Below are 12064 nucleotides of genomic sequence, written 5' to 3' on the forward strand. Positions count from 1 at the left end.
GCATGAGAAGTTACCTTTTGCATTGTTAGGGTACAGCACCACCATTCATACCTCGGTGGGGGTGACTCCTTATTCATTGGTGTATGGCACCGAGGCAGTAATACCTCCAGAGGTCGAAATACCGTCTCTGCGAATCATCACGGAGGCTAAGATCGATGATGATGAATGGGTGAAAAGCCGCCTCGAGCAGTTGAGTTTGATTGACAAGAAGAGATTGGCATCAGTGTGTCATGGTCAACTGTACCAGCAAAGAATGGCAAGAGCGTACAACAAGAAAGTGCGTCCGAGGAAGTTTGAAGTCGGACAGTTAGTGCTAAGACGTATTCTGCCTCATTGGGCTGAAGCAAAAGGAAAATTCGCCCCAAATTGGCAGGGGCCATTTGTTGTAGCCAGAGTGTTGTCTAGTGGTGCACTATATCTGACAGACATAGAAGGAAAATGTGTAGAAATGGCCATCAATTCCGATGCGATCAAGAGATACTATGTATGATTCTTTATTCTGAATGTACTTGTTTGTATTTGGCCCTTATAAAGATTGAAATGACAAAGGCGTTTTGTTCTGCTATCCAAACACTTTATCCATTGTTATCCCCTTTGAGCCTTACTTATTTTTCATACCCCTCTTTCGGAATCAATGGCACTATCAAGGAACACATGTGCCGAACATAAAAGAAAGAAAAGAAAAGTAAAGAGAAAAGGAAAGAAAAGGAAAAAAAATAAGAAGAAGAAAAAAAAGAGAAAAAGAGGAGAAAATAAAGGAAAAGAAGATGAAAAGAAAGAAAAGGAAAGAAAAAACACAACAACAAAGGTAATTATGATGTCGTGAACTACGTTTGACTTGATCCCGAAAGGGTACGTAGGCAGCCTCTCTGAGGTTCAGTCATACCCAAAATAAAAATCCAAAAGTCCCCAAGCAAGAAACTGGGGCAGAAGTTGTGATTGTTGTGAGAAGTTGGATTCCTAAAGTTGTAATTTGAACCCATTTGAATTGTTTTAAGCCTTTTATACCTTTCTTTCTAACCTAATCCAAAAGCTTACATTACTGTCCAAAGAAAGACCTTCTAATCAGTTTTTGAGAAATGCCAAGTTGAGCAGGTAGAAGTAACTCATGATAGGGGCAACATTCGGGTTCAAGCAAGAAAAACAAAGTAAATAATGAAAGAGTCTTATTGGTGAAAACCTTCACAGGCACCATAAGGCGATGGGAGTTGAGAGAAAAATAAATGAGAGAGTTTTATTGGTGAAAACCCTTGCGGGAGTTGAAAATGGTTATTTGGCAAAAGGCCTATGGGTGGAAAACTATTTCGAGGCACTGCAGGATGAACAAAGTTAAGATTTAGGTAAAGTAATCAAGTGATGGAAATTCGGGGGCAACAAAGTATGGCAATTGAAAGTTGGTTAGTTGGATAGATTGGGCCGATTAATCCAAAATGCATGTCATGACCATTGGTACCAGCTGTTCCGCTCAGATAAGTTTCTTTTCCTTCTCTTTTTAAACAGTCATCTGGATTTGGATTCTTCTTATCCTCAACCAAAAAAAAAATCATTGCATTTCATTTTCTTTTGAGGGTTTTATCTAGCTAAGATGTTTCAGTGCCAGTTTTGTTCAATGCAAGCAAAAAGGACTTCAAAGCTCACTACCATCTTCCGAAAATGGTAAAGCATAATGTTGTTAGAGCATGTCAACAGCAACATGATGTAAAAATGGAATATGGGAGGTCGCAGGAAGTTTCATCGGCGGAGTAATTGGGAAATGTTGTGGGAAATGTAAAGGTTCTGACAAAGGGGTCGGAGGTATGAAACAACAGCACGGGTACAAAACATTCGGGTTGTCAGAGGTTGGGGAATTCGAAAGTCAGTTAGAAAGTTAAACGGTTCAGGGTCAGTTCAAGGAAGTCAGTCAACACAAAGCAAGGCAGTGGAAGGATTTTTCAGCAAGAATGCCATCAACTAACCAACGTTTTAAACTAACGAAATTTTCTTCGATTGAAACAGGGGCAGAAAAGTTAGTTGTTGAGGAGGAATTCTCCAGGAGGGAAAAACAAGCAGTAATCAGGTTTGACCGCAAAGTGCGGTTTGATTAAATACAAGATAATCATGAATAGCCTAGGGGAATATAATTTGGTTGCAAAGTTTGCATGTTTAGGATAAAATTCAAGTTGTCAGGACCTTCCTGGATAATAGGACGTAATTCAAATACCCGGGTAAGATAACATGGTATAGTGAGAAGTAACACCTTAGGTTCATAATTGTATGGAGTTGTCAGGATCTTCCTGAATAAAAGGATGTAGTTTAAAACCTTGTAGATAACATGATGTAGTGAGAGTAATACCTTAGGTTTGTAATTATGAGGAGTTGTCAGGACCTCCCTGGAAAATAGGATTTAGCTTTCAATTCTTAGTAATATATGATAGTATGATTCAGTTTAACACTCACCCATACACCCAGCTTCCAAACTGGGGCAGAAAATTTTCGTTAGTTGATTATTTTATTGAAGTAAGGAGTCCGCCTAGAGAACAGAGACATACTTTTCAAGTTTGATGTCAGGAGTCCGCCTGAAGAACGGAGACATATAGTTTAAATTTTTAAAAGTCAGGAGTCCGCCTGGAGAATAGAGACCTTCAATTTCAAAATTCAGAAGTCAGGAGTCCACCTGGAGAATAGAGACATACCGTTCAAATTTTAAGCAATCAGGAGCCCGCTTGAAGAACAGAGATGATACAATTCGAATTTTAGTTATCAATCAATTTCTTGTCTAATTTGAAATCAGGAGTCCGCCTGGAGAATAAAGACATTCAATTTCCAAATTCAGAAGTCAGGAGTCCGCCTGGAGAATAGAGACATTCAACTTCAAAATTCAGAAGTCAGGAGTCCGCTCGGATAATAGAGACATACAGTTCACGTTTCAGCAATCAGGAGCCCTCCTGGATAACAGAGGAGTACATTCAAGTTCAAGTTCAGCAGTCAGGAACCTGCCTGGATAACAGAGGAATACATTCAAGTCCAAGATTATTCAAGTTCAGAAATTTGGAAGGGAAGGAACAACATCTCAGTTAGCAATTTGAAATGACGACAAGGGATTTCACCAAGAGAACACAAGACAACAAAGCAACAAGAAATACAAAAGCAAGTTTGAAGATTTAGATAGGACTTTGTAATTCGTAGCTTAGGCTAGCTTCTTTTTATTTTGACATGGTGTAATAAGGAAGGTCAGAAAGCAGCAACAACAACAGTCGCAGTGAAATCACAGCTCCTGGTAGTCCCAGCTACCAGACACTCCCGAACTACACTGACCTGATTCCTGTTTAGCCTAGGATATGTAGTCAACCTCTGAAGTAGGGTGCGGTCAATTTTCAAAAATGCTTCACAACAGAATATTTGAACGGGCAAAAATTGCTCGTATTTGCTCTCTTATCTTTGCACGAAAACTCCTCACGTTTCCGAGCAAAGAGGGGAAGTTGTGAGCACGTGACTTTTGCCCTATATATGAATTATTCCCAAAATTCAAACAAAATGATTTTTTCTTTCATTATTTGGCAATTTTGTGCGTTTTTGTGTTATTTTCGGTTAATTGTTGAATTTTATCTGTGCATTATAATTCATATGAAAAACACAAAAAATATTCATTTGCATTTAGGATTTAATTTCATAGTTTAGTATTAATTAGGAGATTAATTTGTTTTAGAACGAAATATAAAGAAAATAACAAAATGGTCCGTTTTGCATTTTTAGTAATTAGTTTGCATTTTTGATTAAGGAATTAATTAAGAAATATATTTTTTAATGTAATTTGATTGTGAGTTTTATTTCAGCATTTTTGATAAAAATCAGAAAAATATATAAAATGAAAAAAGGAAATAAATACAAAACAAGGAAAAGAGAAAAGAAAATAAGTCAAATAAAAGAAATGAAAACAATGAAAGAGGCCAGCCCAAATCCTTTAATTTCCAATCCGGCCCAAATCACCCCTCCTTGCCCACGACCCGACCCGTCCACATATACACACGCAAATACAATCATACGGAGACCCCAGATCCCTAGTCCCAAACCGCAACTGTTCTTCTTCTTTGAAGAACACGCGAGTCAAGCCTCAAATCCGTCCCAAAAAATCGCCAAAATTTACGCGAGTGAGCAGCAAGCCCTAACCTACAAGTCCCTCTATCTATCCTCTTGCTGTTGCTAATGGATTTTCTGATGCCAAGATTCGCTTTTTGTTCACTCGCTCGATTTTGAGAGAAGGCACGCGATTGGAAGGTCCTAGAGACGATTCGTTGGATGAATGTGAGGCATTGGATTGATTTCATTCAATCCGAGCCCCACATTCATCAGGGGATCGTTTTCATAAAAGGACTTAATCCGATTTTTGAGGGGAGAAGATTTTGGGGGGGAGGAGAAAAAGTTCGGAGGTTCGATTTCTAATTTCTATTTTGGTTTTCTGATTCTCAGCGTTTGTTTGATTGATACCGAACCCTCGTTGTTTTGGGTTTTCTATTAGTTTCAATCCCAGAAAATACAGAAACGATCCCAGATTTCTATTTCTCTTCGTTAGAGTAAAAACAAATGAAAAAAAAATAATAAAGAGTTTCGATTTCTTTGCATATCATCTCTGGTTTAATCGTGCGTGTGATGGAGTTGGTTTACAAATGGAGCTTGTTTGAGAATTGCTGAGTTCGTCGCTGTATAAACTTCTGATTTCTGCTCGCCTTTGCTAATGATTTGGTTGTGTTTCGAACCTTCTGTTATTTACTGCTGAAAGTTTGGAGTCGAAACCGTGTAATCTCCTTCGATTCTGTTATCAAAAGAAGTTCGAAATTTCAGGTTCAATCTTCATCTCTCTGTTCTTGCGATTCTATTTCGTTTTAGTGCTTTGAACTATGTGTTTCTGTCTCGAGTGCTCTGTTTGTGCTGGGATCGAATATCGTGTTGAATGAATTCATTCTCAGTAGTGTGATGTATTTGAGTATTTTCAGTTAGTAGAAGTCGATTTGAATAGTCGTCTTTCATTCCCTACATGTCTTGACGGTTATTCAAGCTTGAAGAATATTCTGAATCAAGTGTCGTCGACTTCAAATGAACAATGTGTTCATGTTTATTCTGGTTCTGTTTAGTTTAGTTTACATATGAATTGAACTCTGAAATTGTCTGCCCTGCAATACTGGTACGAATCTGATCGTTTGACAAATGCGTTTGATCAAAGTCAGATTTGATTCTTGGTCGTTTGAGTTAGTGAAACACGTCATTTGGTGTTAGAATCAGTTTGATTAACTATTTGATAAAGAAATTTATTATTGTTCAAATGATCCATAGTTCAGTAATGTGTTCTTTTGAGCTTGTTGTAAGTGTTTGGATTCAGTTTGCTCGTATAAGCTCGAGACGAGTTCCATAAGCCCTGTTTGATATGTCTATTTCCCTTCATCCTGTCATTCTGCCAGAATAGGACTATATTCTCTGGATTCTTCTTTTTGGTTTTAGGTTTTGTTGATATATGCTACTGATTTAGCTAAAGACCAGCTTGAACTCATGGTAGTTTCGCGTTAAGTGATCTTTTTTAATGGTCCAAGTCTGTTTGTTTCAATTGTTTGGACTTAAAATTTAAGTTTGAGGTTCAGTTGTGTGAGTTGTTCTTCGGTGGTTTTGTTTTGCTAAGCTACAGCTTTCCTCTCGCCTTTCTTTGGCTATTCAAGTTTGTCTCGAATGATGTTTAGAGGTATTTATCTCAATCTCGAAATGTAAATGTTGTTCAGGAATCCATGTGCTATGAATTTGCTGAAATTTGTTCGTGTATACATGGTGGAGTTTGTTCTCTGATGTTTTCTGTTGTTCATGGTATGGTTTTGTTGATTTTAGTTTTAGTTTCAACGCAAAATTGGATATGGTCTACGTTAATATCGATTCATGTTTATTCCCTGATGGATCCGTTTGGTATTGTTGTTTGCATATTGATTAATTTGATTCATTGGCCCACTGCATCTTAAGGTACCAGAATTGCTTTTTCTTTTTTTTCTTTTCGGATATTTATTATGTCTTCTCCGTTAGGATTAAAATGGTATGCTTGATTTTAGAGCAGCTGGTTTGTTTTTGGATCTCATTATCTGTAGCTAGAATGTTTTTACCTGTGGCTCAACTTTTACGAATTCAAAATATATAAATGGGAATCATGATTTGTTACCCTACTGTTTGTTCCTAAAATTTTCTCCACTAGGATGAATATGACAAGTCAATGTCTATTCCTGTCCAACAATTGTTTCCGTTCGTCTTATTAGTATTAATTAATACCTCGTTTCATGCTTGCCAATGGTTAGAGGTATGATTGGAAATAATTTTTTTTAATATGGTTTCCCACCATTTCAGCTTCTATAAATCACGCTTTACAATAAATTTCAAAGCAAAAGAGAAGAACAATTCATGAACATTTATAGGCTGCTTTAATTGAGTACAACCCTTTGGGACAATTTGAGGTGTGCCATGTCGAACAAAAGGACAATTGCATGGCCCTCACTTAATTAATTTTAATCCTTTAGAAATCGAGGTGTGTCATTTAGTTGAAATTCCATGGCCCTCGCAAAGTGCAAACGCGTAGTTGCTTTAAACGCGCTCTTAATAAAATTACCTTCCTAAACTCGGGTGCGCATTGATGCGACCCAAATCCAAATCTCGATGAAGTCGAAATGTGTTGACAATCACGGGCGCATTGATTGCGACGGGGTTCGAAATGCATTTTCACGACATCGTAATTCTTTAAAATAAATAATGATAAAAAGCGGTTTACGAATAAAAGGCACATAAGCTAGCAGGTATTAAAATCAGATAAAATCAAATACTACAGTTAAGCGACCGTGCTAGAACACGGAGCCCGGGAATGCCTAACACCTTCTCCCGGATTAACAGGATTCCTTACTCGGATTTCTGATTCGCGGACTGTTAACAGAGTCATAAATTTCCTCGGTTCGGGATTCAACCAGTGACTTGGGACACCATTAATCTCCCAAGTGGCGACTCTGAATAATTAATAATTAAATCCCGTTCCGATTGTCCTTTAATTGGAAAAACTCCTTTGCGCCCTCGCGGGTGTAGGTAAAAAAAAGAGGTGTGACTGGAACAAAGCATGCAGAATGGTGATTCTAAAAGAACGAATGTCACCAAACGTAAGCTCCTTAAAATCTCCATTTTTCTTTTACTTTCGACAAACATCACTATTGTTCACACCTCCTATTTTTACGTAGCTTAACCCATGTAGAACCTTTTTGCCTAGGGGAATCCATCTCAGATTTTTGGGTAGAAGTACTCTTCACCTAGGCTTAGTTTTTGTAGCTTAACTCAGGTAGAACCTTTTCGCCTAGAGGATCCAGCTCCTATTTTCGAGTAGAAGTACTCTTTGCTCAGGTTTAGTTTTCGTAGCTTAACCCAGGTGGAACCTCTTCGCCTAGGGGGATCCACCTCATATTTCCGGGTAGAATTACTTTTTGCCCAGGTTTAGTTTTCGTAGCTTAACCCAGGTAGAACCTTTTCGCCTAGGGGGATCCAACTCCTATTTTTGGGTAGAAGTACTCTTCACCCAGGCTTAGTTTTCGTAGCTTAACCCAGGTAGAACCTTTTCGCCTAGTGGGATCCAGCTCCTATTTCCGGGTAGAAGTACTCTTCGCTCAGGCTTAGTTTTCATAGCTTAACCCTGGTCGAACCTTTTCGCCTAGGGGGATCCAGCTCATAATTCTGGATAGAAGTACTCTTCGCTCAGGTTGTTTTTATGTAGCTTAACCCATGTAGAACCTTTTTCTCCTAGGGGGATCCAACTCATACTTTCCGGGTAGAAGTATTATTTTCCCAGGCTTAGTTTTCATAGCTTAACCCAGGTAGAACCTTTTCGCCTAGGGGGATCCAGCTCTTATTTTCGGGTAGAAGTACTTTTTACCCAGGCTTAGTTTCATAGCTTAACCCAGGTATAACCTTTTTCGCCTAGGGGGATCCAGCTCATATTTCCAGGTAGAAGTACTTTTCGCCCAGGTTTAGTTTTCATAGCTTAACCCAGGTAGAACATTTTCGCCTAGGGGGATCCAACTCTTATTTTCAAGTAGAAGTATTCTTCGCCCAGGCTTAGTTTCATAGCTTAACCTAGGTAGAACCTTTTCGCCTAAGGGGATCCAGATCATACTTACGGGTAGAAGTCTTCTTCGCACAGGCTTAGTTTTAATAGCTTAACTCAGGTAGAACTTTTCGCCTAGGGGATCCATATCATTTTTCGGGTAGAAGTCTTCTTCGCCCAGGCTTAGTTTTCATAGCTTAACTCATGTAGAACTATTTCGCCTAGGGGGATCCAGCACATAATTTCGGGTATAAGTACTCTTCACTCAGGTTGTTTTTACGCAGCTTAACCCAGGTAGAACCATTTCGCCTAGGGGGATCAAGCTCATAGTTCCGAGTAGAAGTACTCTTCTCTGAGATTGTTTTTTATGCTGCTTAACCTAGGTAGAACCATTTCGCCTAGGGGAATGAAGCTCATAGTTACGAGTAGAAGTACTCTTCTCTGAGATTGTTTTTATGCAGCTTAACTCAGGTAGAATCTTTTCTCCTAGGGGAATCCAGATCATATTTTCGCGTAAAAGAATTCTTCGCCTAAGCTTAGTTTTGATAGCTTAATCCAGGTAGAATCGTTTCGCCTAGGGGTATTCAGCTCCTATTTTTGGGTAGAAGTACTTTTCGCTCAAGCTTTCTTTTCGTAGTTTATCGCATGTAGAACTTTTTCACCTAGAGGGATTCAATATTTTTTTCGTAATACAGGGTGCCAAGCCCTGGTTACATTCCTTTTCCGTCATATAGTGTACCAACACCTAGTTACATTTCCTTACCAGTATATGGTACACCAATCCCTAGTTGTATTTTCCAACATATGATCTCCACTCCCTAATTGAGTTTATTTTAGACACAGGGTATCCACTCCCTAATCTCTTTCTCCAACATAGGGTCTCCATTCCCTAGTTGATTTTATTTTAGACATAGGGCCACCACTCCCTAATCTCTTTACTAGTATAGGGTACACCAATCCCTAACTGTTTTCTTTTTCCAACATAGGGTTCCCCACTCCTTAGTTGAGTCGAGCTTAAATGCAAGGTACACCACTCCCTGGTATCTTTGTTAATATGGGTACACCATTCTCTAGCCATATTTTTCCAACATAAGGTACACTAATCCTTAGTTGAGATAATATTTAGACAATCAGGATACACCATTCCCGAAGCTGATAGGCTTGTTTAGTTTTTAACAATATTTAATTTTTTGTCACTTCTTCTATGTAAATATTTTAGGGGTTTTTAACCTACAATTTTTAGATTTGTTACACTTTTTATTATAGGGTAAATATACAAAATTTTAAAAGGAGAATTATTACTATTAATATTATTTTATTTTTATTTTAAAATAAAAAAAATCCGAAAAATATTAATTTCTTTTTAAATTTTCGGGAGAGATTTAAAAAATAAGAAAAAGGGAAGTATGGAATTAAAAATAAAAATAAATAAAAGTAAAAGTAGGTGGAATTCTCTTTTAAAAAGTAAAAGAAAGTGAAAGATTAAAAAAATAAAAGTAAAGTTTTGTGAAAATTTTAAAAGATAAAAAGTAAAAGAAAGTTGGAATTAAAAAATAAATATTAAGGCAGCTGAAAATTAAAAAAAATTAAAGTAAAAGAAAGTAGAATTTTTAAAAGAAAAGCAAAAGAAAGTGGATTGTTTTTTTAAGAAAAAGTAAAATAAGTGGAATTCTCTTTTAAAAGGTATAAAATGTGGGATTTTAAATAAGATAAAAGTAATTAAAGTTGGAATTTAAAAAATAAAAGTAAAGAAAGGTGGGAATTCTTTTTATAAAAAAAGAAAATAATTTGTAAGGGGGATTTTTTTTAATTAAAAAATAATAAAATATTTTTAAAAAAAAATCTGAAAAATTTCGAAAATTTTTGCTATAAATAGAAGAGAAAATTTGAGAAAAAAGAAGAAGAAAGGAGAGAAAAGAGAGGAGAGAATTGAGAGAAACAAATTGTTTCTTCTCCTACGCTACGACAATTTCTACTCGTGTCATTCTTTCTTCCTCTTTCTTTCGAAAATTTCCAGCAATTCAACAACCCAAAACCCAACAAAAATACTTCAAAACATCCTTTTTTACACGCCAAAGAGTGGTGTTAACAGTCGAGGTCGAGGATTCCGTTGGAGCTCTGTTCACCGGCTTTGATGATCATCTTCGCTTATGCTTGTTCGGTATTCATCTGAGTTATTGTACATATTCTTGGAGAGTCGTTTAATTGGAAATCTTACATTAAAAGGTTTATTTTTCCCTCTGTTTTTTATCTTATTTTATGTGATTTTATTTATTTATCTTTAAGCTTTATAAATAATAATATAAATCAATCCTTAAATGTTATATGCTTAATCATATTTCTGAAAATATAGTATTTAAACTTGCTAAAAGTTTGAAAGATTTGGACACTAATAAGTTTAGGCTTCAATTGTTGGGATGTAGGGTATTGGTATATGATAGTTTATTTATTCAAATATCTAAAATCATACACTTTTTCCACAAACAATTCCATAACTCTTGGCCTTACAATAATCTTAAATTAGTTTAGGAAAATAATTCAAGTGCGCTAGTTTATTTAGGTGCGCTTTAAATAATTAAATATCATGGCTATGTGTATGGTCTCCGTGGCATAATTGTGATACGTAACAAAATAAGTATTAATACGCGTAAATTATTTCAAGATAACTTTTTTCATAATTTTAATCAAGCAATAAAAGCAGACATAGGTACAAGATGAGATCCAATAAACACAAGTTATCCAAAATAATATAAGCCAAATGTAGTCAATAAAGTGAACGGAGCCTCGACGGGACTCGGGGAATGCCTTACACCTTCTTCCCAGTCAACAGAATTCCTTACCCGACTTTGTTTTCGCATATCAATAATAATAGCGTCAAACCTTCCTTTGAATAGGGATTCAAATAAAAGGTGACTTGGAGCACCGGCAAAAATCAATTCCAAGTGACGACTCTGTAAATAAAATAATCCCTATTTCAAATTTGTCACTTTAATTGAAAAAGCTCTTTAACTCACAATCCATAACACACATTATCTTTTGGGGGTAAAAAAGGGTGTGACAATAATCATATAAGAAGCAATTGCATACAACTTTTTTTGTTTTAATTTTTTTTAAAATATTTTATTAATATAAGTTGTTCGTTTTGAATTCTTGCAACTTAGGATAATGGAACAAAGAACAATCCATATTTGGGGTTTGTGTACACATCCTTTCAAGAACGAGCCACGTTTTTGTCGCATGGCAAGATGGCTAGGTTAGCCAAAGAAGGCGGGGACCCCGTGCTAGCGCGTATATGTGGAACCATTGCAGCGGACGAGAAGCGGCACGAAAATGCTTACACTAAAATTATTGAGAAGTTGCTTGAAGTGGATCCGAACGTGACTATGCTAGCTATTGCAAACATGATGAAGAAGAAAATCACGATGCCAATGCACCTCATGTACGATGGCCGAGATCCGAATATATTTGAGCACTTCTCTGCCATGTCCCAAAGGCTGGGGATTTATACAAGTCGCGATTATGCTGAAATCATAGAGTTTTTTATAGCGCGATGGAAATTAGAAAAGCTTGAAGGCTTAGAGGGAGAAGCGAGGCGTGCACGGGATTTTGTGTGCGGACTTCCACCTAAGATTAGGAGGTTGCAAAACCGAGCAGATGAGCGAGCCAAGAAATTAGAGTCGCGTCGAGTGAAGTTTAGCTGGATTTTCAACAAAGAAGTGAGTGTTTAGAAAAGCGTAAAGCCACAAATGAAATCTTTTTCCTTCACTAAGAAAGGGGAAAGGATGAAATTGGTGGTGGCAAATTAAAAGGGGCGAATTTATCGAGGCACCCGGAAAGGTTTTGTTGGAGTTATAATAAAGTATTTTGTCAACCAATAAAATTGTATATTTGCAATTATAAGTATACCCCAGGATCAGATTACAAAATATAGGATATCTTGGCATTTTAACAAAATATGCTTGGTCCTTTCAGCTCTAGAAATCC

The 12064-nt window shown here is 36.9% G+C and overlaps 1 protein-coding gene across 1 annotated transcript in view; it reads left to right on the forward strand.

Moving 5' to 3' along the window:
- The window catches only part of LOC104231949 (stearoyl-[acyl-carrier-protein] 9-desaturase 6, chloroplastic-like), a 98253-nt gene extending 86445 nt beyond the window's left edge, over positions 1-11808 (forward strand). The window contains exon 5 of the mRNA XM_070147589.1: positions 11242-11808. Coding sequence (XP_070003690.1) covers positions 11242-11808 — 567 coding nt within the window. The remainder of the gene's footprint in view (positions 1-11241) is intronic.
- Positions 11809-12064: the final 256 nt, after the last annotated feature.

This window comes from Nicotiana sylvestris, chromosome 6 (genome assembly GCF_000393655.2).
Source record: "Nicotiana sylvestris chromosome 6, ASM39365v2, whole genome shotgun sequence".
NCBI lineage: Eukaryota > Viridiplantae > Streptophyta > Magnoliopsida > Solanales > Solanaceae > Nicotiana > Nicotiana sylvestris.